Raw genomic sequence first — 20,399 nt, forward strand, 5'->3', positions numbered from 1 at the left:
GTCGTGGCTTACGAACCTGATAGAATTTTTTTAGGATATGACTAAACACATTGATGAAGGAAGAGCAGTGTATATGGATTTCAGCAAGGCATTTGATAAGGTACCCCATGCAAGACTTATTGAGAAAGTAAGGAGGCATGGGATCCAAGGGGACATTGTTTTGTGGATCCAGAACTGGTTTGCCCACAGAAGGCAAAGAGTGGTTGTAGACGGGTCATATTCTGCATGGAGGTCGGTCACCAGTGGTGTGCCTCAGGGATCTGTTCTGGGACCCCTACTCTTCGTGATTTTTATAAATGACCTGGATGAGGAAGTGAAGGGATGGGTTAATAAATTTGCTGATGACACAAAGGTTGGGGATGTTGTGGATAGTGTGGAGGGCTGTCAGAGGTTACAGCGAGACATTGATATGATGCAAAACTGGGCTGAGAAGTGGCAGATGGAGTTCAACACAGATAAGTGTGAGGTGGTTCATTTTGGTAGGTCAAATATGATGGCAGGATGTAGTATTAATGGTAAGACTCTTGGCAGCGTGGAGGATCAGAGGGATCTTGGGGTTCGAGTCCATAGGACACTCAAAGCTGCTGCACAGGTTGACTGTGGTTAAGAAGACGTACGGTGCATTGGCCTTCATCAATCATGAGACTGAGTTTAATAACAGAGAGGTTTACAAGGATGTTGCCTGGATTGGGGAGCATGTCTAATGAGAATAGATTGAGTGAACTGGGCCTTTTATCCTTGGAGCAACGGAGGATGAGAGGTGACCTGATAGAGACGTACAAGATAATGAGAAGCATTGATCATGTGAATAGTCAGAGGCTTTTTCCCAGGGCTGAAATGGCTAGCACGAGAGGGCATAGTTTTAAGGTGCTGGGGAGTAGGTACAGAGGAGATGTCAGGGGTAAGTTTTTTACGCAAAGAGTGGTGAGTGCGTGGAATGGGCTGCCGGCAACAGTGGTGGAGGCGGATACGATGGGGTCTTCTAAGAGACTCCTGGATAGGTACCTGGAGCTCAGAAAAATAGAGGGCTATGGGTAACCCTGGGACATGTTCGGCACAGCTTTGTGAGCCAAAGGGCCTGTGTTGTGCTGTAGGTTTTCTACGGTTCTATGTTTCTATCTCCGAGGATTTTGCCTCGTTCCAACAATCGATGCAATTATAAAGAAGGCACGACAGCAACTATATTTCATTAGGAGTCTGGGAGGATTTGTTTTGTCACCTAAGACACCTGAAAACTTATGTAGATCTATCATGGAGGGCGTTCTGACTGGCTACCACTGATATGTGGAGGGGGAGGGAGCTACTGCACAGATTGAAGGAAGCTACAGAAAGTTGTAGAATTAGTCAGCTCCATCTTGGGCACCAGCCTCCGTAGTATCGAAGACATCTTCAAAGAGCAGCGACACAGAAAGGCGGCGTCCATTACTAAGGACCCTACCATCCAGGACATGCCCTCTTCTCATTGCTACCATCAGGAGGGAGGTACAGGAGCCTGAAGGGAATTCAGCAGGTCAGACAGCGTCAATGGAAAAGATTATAGTCGACGTTTCGGGCTGGGTATGTTGCTTGGATTGCCAGCATCTGCGGATTTTCTCTTCTTCATGTATGTACACTTAATGTAATTCATTTACTTATTTTTTTCTATATTGTCATGCATTGCTATGAACTGCTGCCGCAAAGTTAACAAATTTCACGACACTTGCCGGTGATAATAAACCTGATCCTTCACTCTTCACCCTCACCTCGCCTCCGCCCCTCCCTCCCTGTTGTGGGCGGGCCTTTCTCTGATTGACAGCCGCCTTACGTCAGCGGCCGCGGCGGCTCAGCGATCTGGTGCAGAGACGCGGCTCCGCTCTCGGTCCCCATCCCCCGCCCGGCCGCGGTTCCCCTGCCGGGAGCGCAATCCGTTCGTCCGGGACCTCGCGGAGCTCTTGACCTTCCCCCTCCCCCTCCCTCCCTAACCTACTTCCTCTACCTCCTCTCCAGATTTCCTGCCCCTACCCTCCATCACCTCTTCTCCGTTCCCAGTTCTCGTTCCGCACTCCTCTCCATCCTCTCTTCCTTTTCTCTCCACCCCCGTCTTTCTCCATCACCCTCTTCGTCGACCCTCTCTCCATCCACATCTTTCTCCCACTACATCCCCAACGCTCCCTCTTTTTCCTCCATTCATCCCTCTCCTTTCTCTCCAACCCTTCTCTCCCTCCCTACCTCTCTCTCGCTCTTCCCATCTTCTTTCTCTCCCTCTAATCCCCAATCCCTCTCTCAAATCACTCCCCTCTCTCTCCCACTTCCCCGTTCTTCTCTCTCCTTTTTCTCATTCCTCTCTCCCTTCATATCTCTCTCCCCATCCCTCTTTCTCCACCCACCTCCCTCTCTCTTCCCCTCCTTTCCCCTCTCTCTCTCTCCATCCTCTCCCCACCCTCCTTACCCCCTCCCACTCCAATGTTCCGGCTGCAGTCTCTCCAGGATCTTTCCCGGCAGGAGATTGCTCCGGGAGGGAATGGTGCGTCCCGAGCCCGCCCCACCCCGCACACTGACTCCGGGTTGCGGCCTCTGGGCCGAAAGTCTAGGGCGCTGCGCCCGAGGTGACCGCACGCCAGGCGATGCCAATGTCTTCGGACTCGCTGCCGTCCCTGAGCCCCGCCGTATCACGCAGCCTGTCCCGGCTGGGGGAGCAAAGGGCCCGGACGCAGCTTCTGCTGGCCCTGGGAGTGACCCAAATCGCCCTGGGCTCCATGATCGTGGCCGTCAGTTTCGCTGCCCTCGCCATCACCAACTCTGCAAAGATCCGGCACTCCTGTCCCTTTTGGGCTGGGTTCGCGGTGAGTACCTTCCTCATTTCCTCCGCTTTCATATCCTCCCTCCCTTCCATGTTCTCTACCATTCATATCCATCCTTCCCTCCCTTCCATTCCCTCCCTCCCTCACCCCATTATCCCCTCCATATCTCACATTCCCTCAATATCCCTCCCTCACCCATCATGTCCCTACCAGTCATCATTGTTCCTCTTCTCCATCCATCCTTATCTTCCTCATCCCACACATCTTTCTCACTTCCATCTGCATCTCTCCCTCCCTCACGCACCCCCTCCCCACCCGCTGCTCACTTCCCTCCACATCTCTTCCCCTCAGCTCCTTCTCACACTTCACACTCACTTCCCTCCCCATCCCTCTCTCGATCTCAACTGGGCACAAGCCCTCTGCCCAGCCGATGAGTGTGATCCCCCCATGCTCCTGTCGAAGTGCCGGGGGGGGGGGGGTGTCGAGACTGCGTGCGAGGCCACGTCCTTATCACCCGCGTGGCTGAGTGCAAGTGTGAGCACGCGAGTGAGAGTGAAAGCGTCTGGGTGTGAATGTGCAAGAGTCCGGATCTGCCCCTCGGCCTGCAGACAAGTGTGAAAGCACGTGTGGGCGTGCAACGGCTTGCCGAGCTTGAGGAGTGTGTGACTGTGTCCGAGAGACGAGTGTACGTGTGAAATTGAGTGTGATTGTGTCCGTTAGCATGTGTGTGCACGCACAAAAAAAATTGAATATAGGTTCTTTTTAAGACTACATAGCATAGGAGCAGAATTGGACCCTTTCAATCTCCTCCTCCATTCCACCATGGCTAAGTTATTTCCCCTTTCAACCCCATTCTCATGTCTTCACCCCGTAGCCTTCACTGGCTATCAACCTCCACTTTAAATATTCCCAGTGCCTTGACCTCCGCAGCCGTGTGTGGCAATGAATTCTTCAGAGTCACCAACTTCAGACTAAAAAAATTAGGTGGCTGTGAGTGAGTTGCAACTCTCACTAGCGTGAGTGTACAGCACCAATGCTTGTGAAGGTGTCAGTGCATGTGAGTGTGCCAGTGTGCGTGAGCGTGTCAGTGTATGTGAGTGTGTCAGTGTGAGTCTTGGTGTGTGTATGGAAGATTGTGTGTCAGTGTGAGTGTGTCAGTATGGGGTTTGTGTGTCGGTGTGAGTGTGTTAGTATGAGTGTGTCAGTATGTGAGATTGTGTGTCGATGTTAGTGTGTCAGTATGCGGGATTGTGTGTCGGTGTGAGTGTGTCAGTATGGAAGATTGTGTGTCAGTGTGAGTGTGTCAGTATGGGGTTTGTGTGTCGGTGTGAGTGTGTTAGTATGAGTGTGTCAGTATGTGAGATTGTGTGTCGATGTTAGTGTGTCAGTATGCGGGATTGTGTGTCGGTGTGAGTGTGTCAGTATGGAAGATTGTGTGTTAGTATGAGTGTGTCAGTATGTGAGATTGTGTGTTAGTGTGAATGTGTTAGTATGTAAGATTGTGTATCGGTCTGAGTGTGCCAGTATGGAAGATTGTGTGTCAGTATGGGGTTTGTGTGTCGGTGTGAGTGTGGCAGTATGAGTGTGTCAGTATGTGACACTGTGTGTTAGTGTGAGTGTGTCAGTATGCGGGATTGTGTGTCGGTGTGAGTGTGTCAGTATGTGAGTGCATTTCCACGATTAAATGAGGTCCCATGTGAGTGATTCTGCTCTGAACTTCCTGTACTGACGAGAAATTGATGCTGAAGTTGCAAAGGCCAAATGAATAATTGATGCTCGAATTTTACTTTCTACATCCTCTAACAGAGCCATCTCCTAACCGGTCCCCGGGGTGGAGATTCTGGTTTCCAGTTCAGTATCTAATAGAGCTGCTTCTGTCTTCAGGATATGTGATGGGACCGTGTAGAGGGAGATTCACTCTGTGTCTGACCCTGGGAGTGTGTGATGGGACAGTGTGGAGGGAGTTTCACTCTGTGTCTGGTCCTGGGAATGTGTGTTGGACAGTGTAGAGGGAGTTTCACTCTGTGTCTGACCCCGGGAGTGTGTGATGGGACGGTGTGGAGGGAGCTTCACTCTGTGTCTGACCCCGGGAGTGTGTGATGGGACAGTGTGGAGGGAGCTTCACTCTGTGTCTGACCCTGGGAGTGTGTGATGGGACAGTGTGGAGGGAGTTTCACTCTGTGTCTGGTCCTGGGAATGTGTGTTGGACAGTGTAGAGGGAGTTTCACTCTGTGTCTGACCCCGGGAGTGTGTGATGGGACAGTGTGGAGGGAGCTTCACTCTGTGTCTGACCCCGGGAGTGTGTGATGGGATGGTGTAGAGGGAGTTTCACTCTGTGTCTGACCCCGGGAGTGTGTGATGGGACGGTGTAGAGGGAGTTTCACTCTGTGTCTGACCCTGGGAGTGTGTGATGGGACCGTGTGGAGGGAGCTTCACTCTGTGTCTGACCCCGGGAGTGTGTGATGGGACGGTGTGGAGGGAGCTTCACTCTGTGTCTGACCCCGGGAGTGTGTGATGGGACCGTGTGGAGGGAGCTTCACTCTGTGTCTGACCCCGGGAGTGTGTGATGGGACGGTGTGGAGGGAGCATCACTCTGTGTCTGACCCCGGGTGTGTGTGATGGGACGGTGTGGTGGGAGCTTCACTCTGTGTCTGACCCCAGGAGTGTGTGATGGGACGGTGTGGAGGGAGCTTCACTCTGTGTCTGACCCCGGGAGTGTGTGATGGGACGGTGTGGAGGGAGTTTCACTCTGTGTCTGACCCCGGGAGTGTGTGATGGGACCGTGTGGAGGGAGCTTCACTCTGTGTCTGACCCCCGGAGTGTGTGATGGGACGATGTGGAGGGAGCTTCACTCTGTGTCTGACCCCGGGAGTGTGTGATGGGACGGTGTGGAGGGAGCTTGCCGTTCCTGCCCTCCACGGGTGTTCACGCTGGGTGTCCGTGTCCTAGTGACGAGGTCTGCTTTCACCTTGAAAAGTGCGTTAATGTGTTTGCTTGTGTCTTCATATCCGCTTTGTAATCTGTATAATCGCCTCCCTCCTCCCCGCTTCTCTCTAATTGCACACGGCCTCCAGTTCACATCTGAAACATTTAGCTTCCTGTACACTCACTCCCAATCAATAATAAAAAAAAACAATAAATGCTTATTTTTAAAAATAAAACAAAACAGATTGGATTGCCGAGGCAGGGGACCTGAGCCGCAGAACGATCTCGGGCTGGGAGTCTCAGCCTGCCGCATCCGGGGCTCTATAATTAGCTCCAATGCAGCGGCAATATCGGCTCCAACTTGTAGCCCCAGTGCCTCTGTCCTAATTTTGTTCGTAGAGCAGAAGCGAGTTCGCCCGGTTGCACGTCACCCCGATGCTCCCGGGCTCAACGAAAGGCAATTCTAAAACCAGCAACAATGTGTTCCCGGTGACCGGCCCCGGCAACAGCTCCCAGGGCATTTACAACTGGGGTAGGGGAGGGGGAAGGAGTGTTTTCTCCTGGGCGGGGTGGGCTCGGGTGAGTTCATGTTTTGCGGAGATGGAACGAGCCGGTCTGTTTTATCTCTGGGGGCAGACGGTGGGGCACAGTACAGGCCTTTCGGCCCACAGTGTGGTGCCGACCCTTTAATCTACTCCGACAGTCCAGCTGCTGTGTGTATTTGCCCCTGGGGTGAAGTGTTTGCGAAGTGCGTACACATCGTACTTCTCCAGGCTGCCTGTCTCCCTCTGCTTCTACACCACCCTCCTCAAACATCACTGCCCCTACCGCCCCACCCTCTCGAAACCACACCCCTTCCACCCCAGCCTCTTTAAATCACCTGACTGCATAACTGACTGGCTGCACCCCAGCCTGGTATGGAAACACCAATGCCCCTGAAAGGAAAACCCTTCAAAAAGTAGTGGGTACGGCCCAGTCCATCATGGGCAAAGCCCTCCCCAGCAGTGAGCACTGTCACAGGAAAGCAGCATCCATCATCAGGGACCCCCACCACCCAGACCATGCCCTGTTATTGCTGCTGTCAGCAGGAGCCTCAGATGTCACAGCACAGGTTCAGGAGCTGTTATCACCGCTCAGCCATCAGGCTGTGAACCGGGGGAATAACTTCACTCGGCCCATCACTGACCTGTTCCCACAGCCTATGGACTCGCTGGCAGGGACTCTTCATCTCATGTTCTCGATATTTGTTGTTTTTTTTTCTTATGCATTCGCACAGTTTATCGTCTTTTGTACGTTGGTTGTTTGTCCTGATGTGTGCGGTCTGCCACTGATTCTGTTACGGTTAATGGACTTACTGAGTATGCCCGCAAGAAAGCGGGCCTCAGGGTTGAATATGATGACATTTATGTACTTAGATAATAAATTTACATTGAACCCCCACCCTCTCTAAAACCCCCGCGCACCCCCCCCCCCCGCACACACACACAGTTTGACCATATCCATCTTACTCTCTCCTCTCCTGAATTAAAGAAGTTCGGCATGTTTGAGGGCGGTGGGAATAGTTTTGTCCTCTTGCTGCAAGTGAAGGGTTTTGCTTTGCGCGCCACCTGGCAGATCGGGTGGAAATGGAGAGCGTCGCGGTTTCGGAGAGAGTTTACCGCCCGCGGACAGTTCTCCCGTTCCGTCTGGGCAGCCTCCGGCCTGTTGACATCAACACTGATTTGATTACTCTCTAACCTCTGGAAATTACTTCCCCGCCTCTCGTTTTCCATTCCCCATCCTGTTTCCCATCTTATCACTTCCCGCCTGCCGTCACCTCCCCCTGTTTTTCCTACTCCTTCCCTATCATCCATGTCCACTCCCCGTGTCTATCAGATGCCATCTTCTTCAGCTCTTTACCTCTTCCACCCATCTCCTCCCGGCTTCTTAATTTATCCCTCCCTCGCCCATCCACACACCTTCCCTCTCACCTACCACCCGCCAGCTTGTACTCCTCTCCCTCTCCCAACCTTACTCTGGCTTCTGCCCCCCCCCCCTTCCTCTCCAGTCTCGGCCCGAAACTGGAGTCTATTCCCGTCAATTGGTGCGGAGTTCCTCCAGCATTTTGTGCGTGTTGCCAAAAGAATTAGATCGTGAGGTCAAGATTCCGTCTTTCAGTATCCGAGAGATCCGTTCACAGTCTCATAACAGCGGGGCAGAAGCTGGTCTTGCTGGTTTGTGCAATGAAAGTTTTGTATCTTCTGCCTCGACGGCGGAGTCATAGATCACGGATCTACCGTGGAGGCCGATGTGACGGGCGACATCACCGTCTGGCATGGAGGGGCCTCTGCACGGGATGGGAAAACAGCTGCAGAGGGTTGTAAACTCAACAGGGGCACTAACCTCCCAGCATGGAGGAAAACCTCATCCATCACCCGGGAGATGCCCTCTTCTCACTGTTACCATCAAGGAGAGCCCGATGACACACGCGCAGCGTTTCAGGAACAGCTTCTCCCCTCCACCGTCAGATTTCTGAATGGACCGTGTGCACTACCACGTGTTCTTTGCTCTCTTTTTTGCACGACAGATTTAATTTAACATACATATATATTATTGTAATGTATAATTTTTGTTATATATTGCACTGCCGCAAAACCTATTTCACGGCATATGCTGGTGATATTAATCCTGATTCAGATTCTAGACTCATAGAGCAATCCAGCATAGACAAACCCTCCAACCCAACCCGTCCCTGCCAACAGTGCCCACTCATCTGATCCCATTCGATAACATTTGTTTTTGTTACCAAATCTGTCGAGTGCCTCTTAAATGACAGTAGCGTACCTGCCTCAAGCACTTCGTTCTCCTCTGCTCACCACCCTCTGTGTTTGAAAAAGTTTCCCCGCGGGTCGCTTTTCTGTGATCCCCTCTCGACCGACCATTGATAATACCCGTCCCGCACCGGTCTGACTTTCCAAAATGCTTCATTTTGGGACATCTGCAGCCTTACTGAACGGGCCTGTCGCATTTGTGACTTACCGTACTTTTGCTTGTAAAGGGACGGACGGAATTGTTGCTTCCAAGGTAGAAATGACTAATACGAGAGAGCGGGGGTCTAAGTTGGGAGGGCAGAAGGGTTAAAGGATATTTGCGAGGTAAGTTCCTTGTTTACACAGTGAGTGGGTGCCTGGAACGGGTTGCGGGGGTAGGGGTAGTACATGAATGTTGGGGGGGGGGGATATGGATCACGTTTCCTCTCCTTTGTTTCTCCTCCCCCCATTCAACATAGGAGGAGAATTAGTCCAATCGGCCCATCGAGTCTGCTCTGTCATTCGTTGTCCTTCTCGACCCCGCTCTCCAGCTTATTGCCCAGAACCTTTGACCCTCCCCTTACTGATCAAAAACCTATCAACCTCCACTTTAAAGATATAACCATATAACCATAACAGCACGGGGAGAAAAGCCATCTCGGCCCTTCTAGTCCGTGCCGAACGCTTACCCCCACTGACCAAAATAACCATATAACAATTACAGCACGGACGATACCCAGTGAGGTAGTTCCCGCAGCTGCAATGAATTCCACAGATTCACCACTGTCAGCCTGAAGAGATTCCTACTCACCTCCGTTCTCAGTGGATGTCTCTCTATTCCGAGGCTTTGCCAGTGGCCCTAGACTTCTCCACAGTCTGAGCCTTTCAATATTCTATAGATTTCACTGAGATCCTCCCCCCCACACACACCCCCTTTATTCTTCTAAACTTCAGCGAGTAAATGGCCGTCCAACGCCCCTCATAGTTAACCCTTTCATTCCCGGATGAACCTCCTCGGAACCCTCCCCAATACCAACAATTTTTTTAAGAGAAGGGGCCGAAAACTGCTCCCAATCCTCCAAGCGCAGTCTGCCCAGAGCCTCATTTAGCCCCCAGCGTCACATCCTTGCTTTAGCATTCCGTCCTCTCCAACTGAATGATAACAACTTCCTGACTCACCGTGCAACGTTAGGGAATCTGGCACAGGGACTCCCAAGTCCCTCTGCTCCTCTGCTTTGTGAACCTCCCCCCGCCCGATCCGTGGCCGACCCCGTACGTACCACTAAACACTGACAGCCCCTCTTCTCCCCACTCATCACAAAACGACCCTTCACGGCTGCTGCCCAACCTGCTGAGTCTCGTTGACACAGGTTTGGAGAGGGGACGTAGTCTGTGTTCCCGAGACCTGGAGCTAGGATGGTGGGGATAGGGGAGGGGTCGATCCAACAACCCAAGCTCTCGTTGGTTACGTTTTCCCGGTGCCCGTTAACAATGATCTTCCTTCCTGCCGGCAGGTGCTGTTAGCGGGGCTGATTGGAGTCATTTCCTGGAAGAGGCCACTCTCCCTGGTGGTAGGTGAAGGTCCCCTCCCTTACCCCTGTACATTCCTGACTCTCCCATCACCCCTTCCTTACCCCTGTACATTCCTGACTCTCCCATCACCCCTCCCTTACCCCTGTACATTCCTGACTCTCCCATCACCCCTCCCTTACCCCTGTACATTCCTGACTCTCCCATCACCCCTCCCTTACCCCTGTACATTCCTGACTCTCCCATCACCCCTCCCTTACCCCTGTACATTCCTGACTCTCCCATCACCCCTCCCTTACCCCTGTACATTCCTGACTCTCCCATCACCCCTCCCTTACCCCTGTACATTCCTGACTCTCCCATCACCCCTCCCTTACCCCTGTACATTCCTGACTCTCCCATCACCCCTCCCTTACCCCTGTACATTCCTGACTCTCCCATCACCCCTCCCTTCTCTCATACTTTCCTCAAGTTGTACTCCTCTCTCCCCTTCCCTCCCAAACCCTCCTCCAAGCATCTTATCCTCTTTCCCATCCCCCAAATTCATCCTTCCCCCCAAAACATTCCTCTTCCTCCCTCACTCGTCACTGCGCTGGGGGTGTTGGTCTGTTTCGAGGCCTCGGTACTCCTTCGGTATCTGAACTTCACCGCCCTGCGATCTCTCCACCCTACTTCTGCCCATCCCTCTCCGACACCTTCCTCTCCTCCCCTAACCATACACTCCACCCCTCCAACGTGGGGCAAGGACACATTGGGTGGGGAACAGACCACATTTTACACGGGGCGTGAAGAGATGTTGGGCGAGTGAACGGGGGTTGCGGGAGTCGGGGAGGACTGAATGAGGGTTGCGGGAGTCGGGGTGGACTGAATGGGGGTTGCGGGAGTGGGGGAGGACTGAATGTTGCGGGAGTGGGGGAGGACTGAATGAGGGTTGCGGGAGTGGGGGAGGACTGAATGAGGGTTGCGGGAGTCGGGAGGACTGAATGAGGGTTGCGGGAGTGGGGGAGGACTGAATGAGGGTTGCGGGAGTCGGGAGGACTGAATGAGGGTTGCGGGAGTGGGGGAGGACGAAACGAGGGTTGCGGGAGTCGGGGAGGACTGAATGGGGGTTGCGGTAGTCGGGGTGGACTGAATGGGGGTTGCGGGAGTGGGGGAGGACTGAATGTTGCGGGAGTGGGGGAGGACTGAATGAGGGTTGCGGGAGTGGGGGAGGACTGAATGAGGGTTGCGGGAGTGGGGGAGGACTGAATGAGGGTTGCGGGAGTGGGGGAGGACGAAACGAGGGTTGCGGGAGTCGGGGAGGACTGAATGGGGGTTGCGGTAGTCGGGGTGGACTGAATGAGGGTTGCGGGAGTCGGGGAGGACTGAATGGGTGTTGCGGGAGTCGGGGAGGACTGAATGGGGGTTGCGGGAGTGGGGGAGGACTGAATGAGGGTTGCGGGAGTGGGGGAGGACTGAATGGGGGTTGCGGGAGTGGGGGAGGACTGAATGAGGGTTGCGGGAGTCGGGAGGACTGAATGAGGGTTGCGGGACTGGGGGAGGACTGAATGAGGGTTGCGGGAGTCGGGAGGACTGAATGAGGGTTGCGGGAGTGGGGGAGGACGAAACGAGGGTTGCGGGAGTCGGGGAGGACTGAATGGGGGTTGCGGTAGTCGGGGTGGACTGAATGAGGGTTGCGGGAGTCGGGGAGGACTGAATGGGTGTTGCGGGAGTCGGGGAGGACTGAATGGGGGTTGCGGGAGTGGGGGAGGACTGAATGAGGGTTGCGGGAGTGGGGGAGGACTGAATGAGGGTTGCGGGAGTGGGGGAGGACTGAATGAGGGTTGCGGGAGTCGGGAGGACTGAATGAGGGTTGCGGGAGGTGGGAACTGGAGTTCAGGCGGTGGGAACGAGTGATTGGGGGTTCGACGAGGGAGAAGTGAATGGGATTCGTACTCTTGGGGGGAAGATGACTCTGAATGTCTGTCCCAGGTGACGTTCTTTACCCTGCTGTCGGTGGTGTGCGTGATGCTGAGTCTGGCCGGATCCATCCTCTCCTGTCAGAACGCTCAGACCGTGAAAGCCCTGGAGGCTTGTCAGATGGTGAGAGTGCGAAGGGAAGGGCCGGGGAGGAGGGAGGGAAACATGGGAAGGCATATGTCAGGGATGGGGCACATGTAAGGGAATGGACAATACGGAGGAGGGGGTGGTGTGAAGGAAGGAAGGAATGGGAGGGGAAGTGGAATTGGGAGCGGGGAGGTAGAGGGGGGGAGGTGGAAGGGGGAAGGTGGTGATTAAAGAAGGAGGTAGAAGGGGAGAGCGGGAAGGGGAGGAGAGGATGTGGGGCAGTTTGAGGATGAGAGGGAGAGGCGCAGTTGAAGAGCAAAGGACGGCGACAGGCCGGAGGAGGTGAGGAAGGAGGGTTGAGAGTTTTGGAAATGGAGGGACGGGGATGACAAGTGTGAACGGCCCACTGCTGGGCAGTAATTAATATTTAATCGCTCCCGTCCCGTCCTGTCCCCTGTCCAGATCGGCTTCAAGAGGGAGGGGCTGTGTATGTGCTGTGACCGGGTGACCCAGCGGGAGCGACCCAAGCTGTGCGGCGCCCTCGGGGAGCTGCTCAAACTGCACCACTTCCAGGACTGCAAGACGGTCCGCATGGCCCTGAAGGTGAGGAGCCGTCGGGGGAGTGGGGGGGGGGGGGAGTCTGTCCGTTCGGGACAGGGGAGGAGGGAAGAATCTGATGTTGGGCATAGAGGGAGGGGAGTGGACTAACGACACAGCACCGGGAGGACCGCAGAATCTGATGTTGGGCATAGAGGGAGGGGAGTGGACTAACGACACAGCACCGGGAGGACCGCGCAGGGCTCCGAGGTCCGGAATGGAAGGGGAGGGGGACTAACTGTCTGAGACGGGGAGGGGAGGATTGAGAGGACTGACTATCCTGGACAGTGGATGGGATGGTGTCTGACCATGCGGGATGGGGAAGGGGTTACGGAACAAACGAGCGGAGATGTCGATTGAACACCCCGGGACAAAGATTTCGGTGATTCATTTTGAGTTGTCACATTACTGTGTACCGAGCTACGGTGAAATAAAAGCACTCAGATCATTCCGTACGTAGTGAAGGGGAATCAGAAGGCAGAATAGAGTGGCACAGTCGCAGAGAACGTAGAGCGTAAAGGCCCAAGAGATAGAGCGGGAGATGAAGAATTCATCTTTGGTACCGTCTGTCCATTGTCGGGGGCAGGGGGAGAGAATGCCACTTTACCGAGGCAGTGAGGAGTGTAGACAGAGTCACGGAGGGGAGGCTGGTTTCCGTGACGTCTACAGCTCCGCAGCTCAGCGTTTCGGTCGCGGGGCGGAGTAGTGACCGTTCCGAGCCGCGACGATGCTTTCTGTGGCGCGTCGGTGTCGATTGGTCACCAGGGCGTTCGCCCCCCAAGGAAAGAGCGGGGTCGGTGAGCTCCCTCGGTCACGCCGTCTACGCGGCGGGACTGGGACGGGCGAATGTTCGCTGTCAGGAGCCGCAAGCTCCCAGCGCTCCTGAACTCGGTACCATTAATACAGACGGACGAGTACCCCGCCCAGCTTCCTGACGTTGAGGCAGAGATTGTTGTCCTGATTCGGAGAGAAAACGATTAGCTTAAATTGTCCAGAGCCCCCGTGTGTCGAACATACAGTGACGGTCCGAGGATGTCCTGGGGGCAGCCCGCAAGCGTCGCCGTACTTCTGGCGCCAACGAAGCGTGCCCACAACTTACCCTAACCGTACACCTCTGGATCGTGGGGGCGGGGGCGGGGGCGGGGGAGGGGGCAGCAGTCACGGGGAGACCGCCAGACCGCCGCCTATTCCACCGCGCTCCGTCGGCACCGTTGTCTGCCGCTCACGGAGGACCGTACAACGAGGCAGGTGACGGGGGCTGCCGGACAGGAATGGGTGCGGGTGTGATTTCCGACGGGGCAGTAACGGGGACCCTCTCTGTGCCCAACCCCAGGACCTGTTGTTCAGCGTGTGTGGCCTGAGCATCCTCTCCACCATCATCTGCACCCTCTCCACGGTCATCTGCTGTATCCAGATGTTCGCTGTCGACGTGCTGCATATCGTGAGTGTCCCCGGGGTGGGAGGGAGGGATAGAGGAGGTGAGGAGCAAGAGACGTGGGAAGGGAGAAAGGGGGAGAGAGGGAGAGGGAAGGTGTGGAGGGAGGGACTGGGGGAAGTGCGGAAGGGGGACGGGGGGAGAGTAACGGAGTGGAGAGTATGGGGTGGGACGGGGGGAGAGTGTGCAGGGGGGACGGGGGGAGAGTAACGGAGTGGAGAGTATGGAGGGGGGACGGGGGAGAGTGTGGAGGGGGGACGGGGGGAGAGTAACGGAGTGGAGAGTATGGGGTGGGACGGGGGGGAGAGTAACGGAGTGGAGAGTATGGAGGGGGGACGGGGGGAGAATGTGAAGGGGGGACGGGGGGAGAATGTGGAGGGGGGACGGGGGGAGAATGTGGAAGGGGGACGGGGGGAGAATGTGGAAGGGGGACGGGGGGAGAATGTGGAAGGGGGACGGGGGAGAATGTGGAAGGGGGACGGAGGGAGAGTGAACGGAGGGGAGAATGTGGAGGGGGGACGGGGGGAGAATGTGGAGGGGGACGGGGGGAGAATGTGGAGGGGGGACGGGGGGAGAATGTGGAGGGGGGACGGGGGGAGAATGTGGAAGGGGGACGGGGGAGAATGTGGAAGGGGGACGGGGGAGAATGTGGAAGGGGGACGGGGGAGAATGTGGAAGGGGGACGGGGGGAGAGTGAACGGAGGGGAGAATGTGGAGGGGGACGGGGGGAGAGTGAACGGAGTGGAGAATATGGAGGGGGGACGGGGGAGAGTGTGGAGGGGGGCGGGGGAGAGTAACGGAGTGGAGAGTATGGAGGGGGGACGGGGGAGAGTGTGGAGTGGGACGGGGGGGAGAGTATGGAGGAGGGACGGGGGGAGAATGTGGAGGGGGGACGGGGGGAGAATGGGGACGGGGGGAGAATGTGGAGGGGGGACGGGGGGAGAATGTGGAGGGGGGACGGGGGGAGAATGTGGAGGGGGGACGGGGGGGAGAATGTGGAGGGGGGACGGGGGAGAATGTGGAAGGGGGACGGGGGAGAGTGAACGGAGGGGAGAATGTGGAGGGGGACGGGGGGAGAGTGAACGGAGTGGAGAATATGGAGGGGGGACGGGGGAGAGTGTGGAGGGGGGCGGGGGAGAGTAACGGAGTGGAGAGTATGGAGGGGGGACGGGGGAGAGTGTGGAGTGGGACGGGGGGAGAGTATGGAGGGGGGACGGGGGGAGAGTATGGAGGGGGGACGGGGGGAGAGTATGGAGGGGGTCGGGGGGAGAGTATGGAGGGGGGACGCGGAAAAAGTAAACCCAACCCTCATCTTTGTCTGGTCTGGGGGATCCCGCTTAGCCGGGGGCGGGCGTCGAGTGCTGACCGACCCTGTTCCGACAGCTGGTTCCGCAGAGGCCGAGGTCCCTGAATCCGGAGTGCTCCTCGCCCCAGGAAAACTTTCTACGGAACATGTCGGACCCAGACGAGTTTGTGCCGCCGGTTCCCCCTCCTCCCTACTACCCGCCGGAGTACACCTGCAGCTCGGAGACCGACGCGCAGAGGTAGGCTCCCTCGGCAGCTTCTTCCGGACGTGGCGCAGATGGTCACCACCATCCCATCACACACCTTACCACCTCTCCCTCCTCTTGTAGTATCACCTACAACGGTTCGATGGGGAGTCCGGTACCCCTCTACCCCAGCGACTTCCCTCCTCCCTATGAGGCGGTGATCAGGCACGGATCGACCAGCCAGGTAGGTGGAAGGGGTGAGGGAGGGGAAGAGTTCTGGGGGTCCAGTATTGTATCAGGCAGGCTGCTGACTGCCCCTTTCTCTCTCTCCCCCTCTCATTCTCCCTTCCTTCCGGTACTCCTCCTCTTCCTCATGTTCCCTACCCCAACCCCCCCTTCTCCCACCATGCCCCTCACCTCCTCCCCGCCACTCCAACATCAACTTCCTCTCCCATTCCACCTCCCCTCTCACCCCACTTTTCTCACTCTCCTACTGTTACTCCACCTCCTCTCCCCATCCTACGCCCTCCCTCATTTCCCCCCACCCCACAGACGACGGACTTTGATCATCAACTCACTGAGATCTCCAACTCCAGTTTCTGTGAGCAAATTCTCTCCACAGCTTTCAGCGGAGAAGGTAACGGTCTCCTCCGACCCGACCCCCTCCCCGTTTGACCCTCACCCCTTCCCTCATCGGGTCGCGGGGCCTCCCACCACCGGCCCTAACCACCCTCTTCTTACACCCCTCCCCCGCCCCAGGTTCCATAGACAGCGGTTCCCTTATGATGTCCGAAATCATCGACATCCCAGACGACAGCAGCTGCTCCGAGGACTCGTGCCTAATGGGAGTGGGAGGGTTGCGGCCAGGACCGGGGATGGGGACTGATCCATGCCCGGTCAGCGCCAGCCCCTGCGGCCGCAGCCGGCGGTCCTTCTCCTGCAGCACCCCGCGGCACCACAGCCCCGGGCCCGGGCTCGGGCCTCCTACCGACCAGGACGGGCTCACCCGCAGCTGCCTGAGGCTGGAGACTGCGGGCTCCCCGGCTCCCAACGAGGACAGGCTGCGAGAGCGGCCGGACGCCCACGGGCCGGGAGCCGCCGACGCCAGCCCCGCCGCCCGGCGCCGGAGGCACAGTGAGCAGTCCCGGCCGCCCACTCCAGCCTGCAGTCTGCACTCGACGCGAGTCACCAGGTCCAACAGCGACCCCGGCCTCTTTGTGCCGGGGGGTGCAGGTAAGTGATGAAGACGGGGCGGGGCTGAATGGTGGGTGGGGAAGCGGTGGGACCGGGTAGAAGAGGCCAAAAGAGAGAGCGGGACCGGGGAAAGGGAGAGGACAGGAGCAAGTGGCGGGGCTGGGAGGTAGGTGAGGTGGGTTGGGACGAGATACGTGGGCTCAATTGGAAGGTCGGGGTTAGATGGGGCAGGGAGGGTGGGGTGAGGGGAGTCAGAGAATGGGTCTGAAGGGTTGGGTTGGGTGTGGGCTACAGTATTTGGAAGGTGCGGGTCCAGATGAGGGGTCGGGTTGTTCGGGGAGGGGAGGAATGGGGTCGAGGGAGGACATAGTAGGGGCGGAGCATTCTAGGGAGTGGGGCGTGACCAGACGGCGGAGCATTCTAGGGAGCGGGGCGTGACCAGGGGCGGAGCATTCTAGGGAGCGGGGCGTGACCAGGGGCGGAGCATTCTAGGGAGCGGGGCGTGACCAGAGGGCGGAGCACTCTAGGGAGCGGGGCGTGACCAGAGGGCGGAGCATTCTAGGGAGTGGGGCGTGACCAGGGGCGGAGCATTCTAGGGAGCGGGGCGTGACCAGAGGGCGGAGCATTCTAGGGAGTGGGACGTGACCAGGGGCGGAGCATTCTAGGGAGTGGGGCGTGACCAGGGGCGGAGCATTCTAGGGTGGGGCGTGACCAGGGGCGGAGCATTCTAGGGAGCGGGGCGTGACCAGAGGGCGGAGCATTCTAGGGAGTGGGACGTGACCAGGGGCGGAGCATTCTAGGGAGTGGGGCGTGACCAGGGGCGGAGCATTCTAGGGAGTGGGGCGTGACCAGGGGCGGAGCATTCTAGGGTGGGGCGTGACCAGGGGCGGAGCATTCTAGGGAGTGGGACGTGACCAGAGGGCGGAGCATTCTAGGGAGCGGGGCGTGACCAGAGGGCGGAGCACTCTAGGGAGCGGGGCGTGACCAGAGGGCGGAGCATTCTAGGGAGTGGGGCGTGACCAGAGGGCGGAGCACTCTAGGGAGCGGGGCGTGACCAGAGGGCGGAGCACTCTAGGGAGCGGGGCGTGACCAGGGGCGGAGCATTCTAGGGAGTGGGACGTGACCAGGGGCGGAGCATTCTAGGGAGTGGGGCGTGACCAGGGGCGGAGCATTCTAGGGAGCGGGACGTGACCAGGGGCGGAGCATTCTAGGGAGCGGGGCGTGACCAGAGGGCGGAGCATTCTAGGGAGTGGGACGTGACCAGGGGCGGAGCATTCTAGGGAGTGGGGCGTGACCAGGGGCGGAGCATTCTAGGGAGTGGGGCGTGACCAGGGGCGGAGCATTCTAGGGAGCGGGACGTGACCAGGGGCGGAGCATTCTAGGGAGCGGGGCGTGACCAGAGGGCGGAGCATTCTAGGGAGCGGGGCGTGACCAGAGGGCGGAGCATTCTAGGGAGTGGGGCGTGACCAGGGGCGGAGCATTCTAGGGAGTGGGGCATGACCAGGGGCGGAGCATTCTAGGGTGGGGCGTGACCAGGGGCGGAGCATTCTAGGGAGCGGGGCGTGACCAGGGGCGGAGCATTCTAGGGAGCGGGGCGTGACCAGGGGCGGAGCATTCTAGGGAGCGGGGCGTGACCAGAGGGCGGAGCATTCTAGGGAGCGGGGCGTGACCAGAGGGCGGAGCATTCTAGGGAGCGGGGCGTGACCAGAGGGCGGAGCATTCTAGGGAGCGGGGCGTGACCAGGGGCGGAGCATTCTAGGGAGCGGGGCGTGACCAGAGGGCGGAGCATTCTAGGGAGCGGGGCGTGACCAGAGGGCGGAGCACTCTAGGGAGCGGGACGTGACCAGAGGGCGGAGCACTCTAGGGAGTGGGGCGTGACCAGGGGCGGAGCATTCTAGGGAGTGGGACGTGACCAGGGGAGGAGAGTGAAGTGGTTTTCGCGCAGCGGGCGTCCCGGTGCTGGGGACCGGACTTGAGGAGGAGTTACGGGACGAGGGCGGGGCCATGTGAGCGTTGCATTCTTTCATCCTACAGGGGGCGTTCCGGGAAGGGGGCGGGGCTCCAGAACCGGTCCGCTAGCGCCGCCGGTGTCTACTCCCTGTCACTGCATCGTGACAGGCAATTGTTTACATAGAAAAGTATAGTGTAATTTGAGCTGACACGAACAGCATATTTCAGCGCATGCGTCAATGTACATGTGACAAATAAAGCTAATCTTATTATCGTCACGTGTACAGTGAAAAACTTAGTTTTGCACGTTACCCGTACAGATCAATTCTTCAAGAGCATTTCAAGGGAAAGCAACAGCAGAATAAAATATTGCAATTGCAGAGAAAGTACAGTGCAGGCAGACAATAAGGTGCAAGGGCCACGACTAGGGAGACTGTCAAAGGTTGAAGGGTTCATTTTTTATCAAAGCACTCTGAAATTTGTCTTCTCCAGATAGCCACAAAACAAAGAAAGAAGACAAAAGTCATTTAGAGAGAAACATCAATCCCCCCCCCCCGCACAAAAAAGAACATCCTGATCATCCACCCCCAAACCCCTTCCCCCTGCACAAAGCCCAACAGGAAAATCAGCCCTCAAAAAACAACCCCTCCCCGCACAAAAATAATTAATGTATCACCAACCCCTAAACACAATGCAATGGAAAAGGACAGGGCAATAAAAAACACAGAATATAAAAAAAAACAAGGATCTGAATAAGTCCGGAAATGTCCACAATCCATCAACACAATAGTCCGACCATAAACACAGAACCACGATACCATCCTGTGATATTAACTGACATTCATTGAAAGAGAGAGGCAGCACGCGAGGCAGGGGGGCATACCCGTACCCGCTGCCACAGGGATAAGCAGCTCCAGCAGCAGGCAGTCGGGACTGCAACTCTTGTCTGCCTCCCACATTTCGCCTCGATGTCACAATCTTGTTTGATGCTTTAGCATGAGGTCAGGAGTCTGTCTGACCACACTAGGGGGCTGCTCAATCGTAGGAGCCATCCTTCAGCCTGCTGTTGCCTCCAAGCTTTTGTATCTGCTTGCCGATGGGAGAGGGAATTTCTGGGGTGGGTGGGGTCTTTGATTCACTGAGATAGTGAGAAGTGTAAACAGAGTCCATGGAGGGGAGGCTGGTTCCTGTGATGAGCTGAGCCGTGTCTCTGCAGTTTCTTACGGTCACGGGCTGAATACACACATGGACACAAGAGTCAAATTTATTGTCATGTACACGAGCCCGTGTATGCACAGGCATAATGGGAAACTTACAGCAGCATCACAGGCACGTCATAAGCAGCAAGCACAAGAAAAACGTCAATTAAACAGAAATCAAAGTTCAAAGTAAATGTATTATCAAAGTTTATTACCTATGTCACCGTATACAACCCTGAGAGTCATTTTCTTGTGGGCATAATCAATAAATCCAATAACAGAAAGACCACACCAACTTGGGCGTTCAATCAGAGTGCAAAAGACAACAAATTGAGCAAATTCAAAAAGAATAATAAATAAGCAATAAATATTGAGAACACGAGTCCTTGAAAGTGAATCCATAGGTTCTGGGAGCATTTCATAGAAACACAGGAAATCTACAGCACAATACAGGCCCTTCAGCC

The 20,399-nt window shown here is 56.4% G+C and overlaps 1 protein-coding gene across 1 annotated transcript in view; it reads left to right on the top strand.

The window, feature by feature from the left end:
* The first annotated feature begins 1,810 nt into the window (after positions 1–1,810).
* Positions 1,811–20,399, top strand: part of LOC132399572 (protein ENTREP2-like) — a 34,626-nt gene continuing 16,037 nt past the window's right edge. The window contains exons 1-9 of the mRNA XM_059980083.1: positions 1,811–2,822; positions 10,009–10,065; positions 11,996–12,106; positions 12,533–12,673; positions 14,001–14,108; positions 15,486–15,646; positions 15,737–15,836; positions 16,145–16,229; positions 16,352–16,825. Coding sequence (XP_059836066.1) covers positions 2,604–2,822; positions 10,009–10,065; positions 11,996–12,106; positions 12,533–12,673; positions 14,001–14,108; positions 15,486–15,646; positions 15,737–15,836; positions 16,145–16,229; positions 16,352–16,825 — 1,456 coding nt within the window. The 5' untranslated portion in view covers positions 1,811–2,603. The remainder of the gene's footprint in view (positions 2,823–10,008; positions 10,066–11,995; positions 12,107–12,532; positions 12,674–14,000; positions 14,109–15,485; positions 15,647–15,736; positions 15,837–16,144; positions 16,230–16,351; positions 16,826–20,399) is intronic.

Source organism: Hypanus sabinus, chromosome 9 (genome assembly GCF_030144855.1).
Source record: "Hypanus sabinus isolate sHypSab1 chromosome 9, sHypSab1.hap1, whole genome shotgun sequence".
NCBI classification, from domain to species: Eukaryota; Metazoa; Chordata; class Chondrichthyes; order Myliobatiformes; family Dasyatidae; genus Hypanus; species Hypanus sabinus.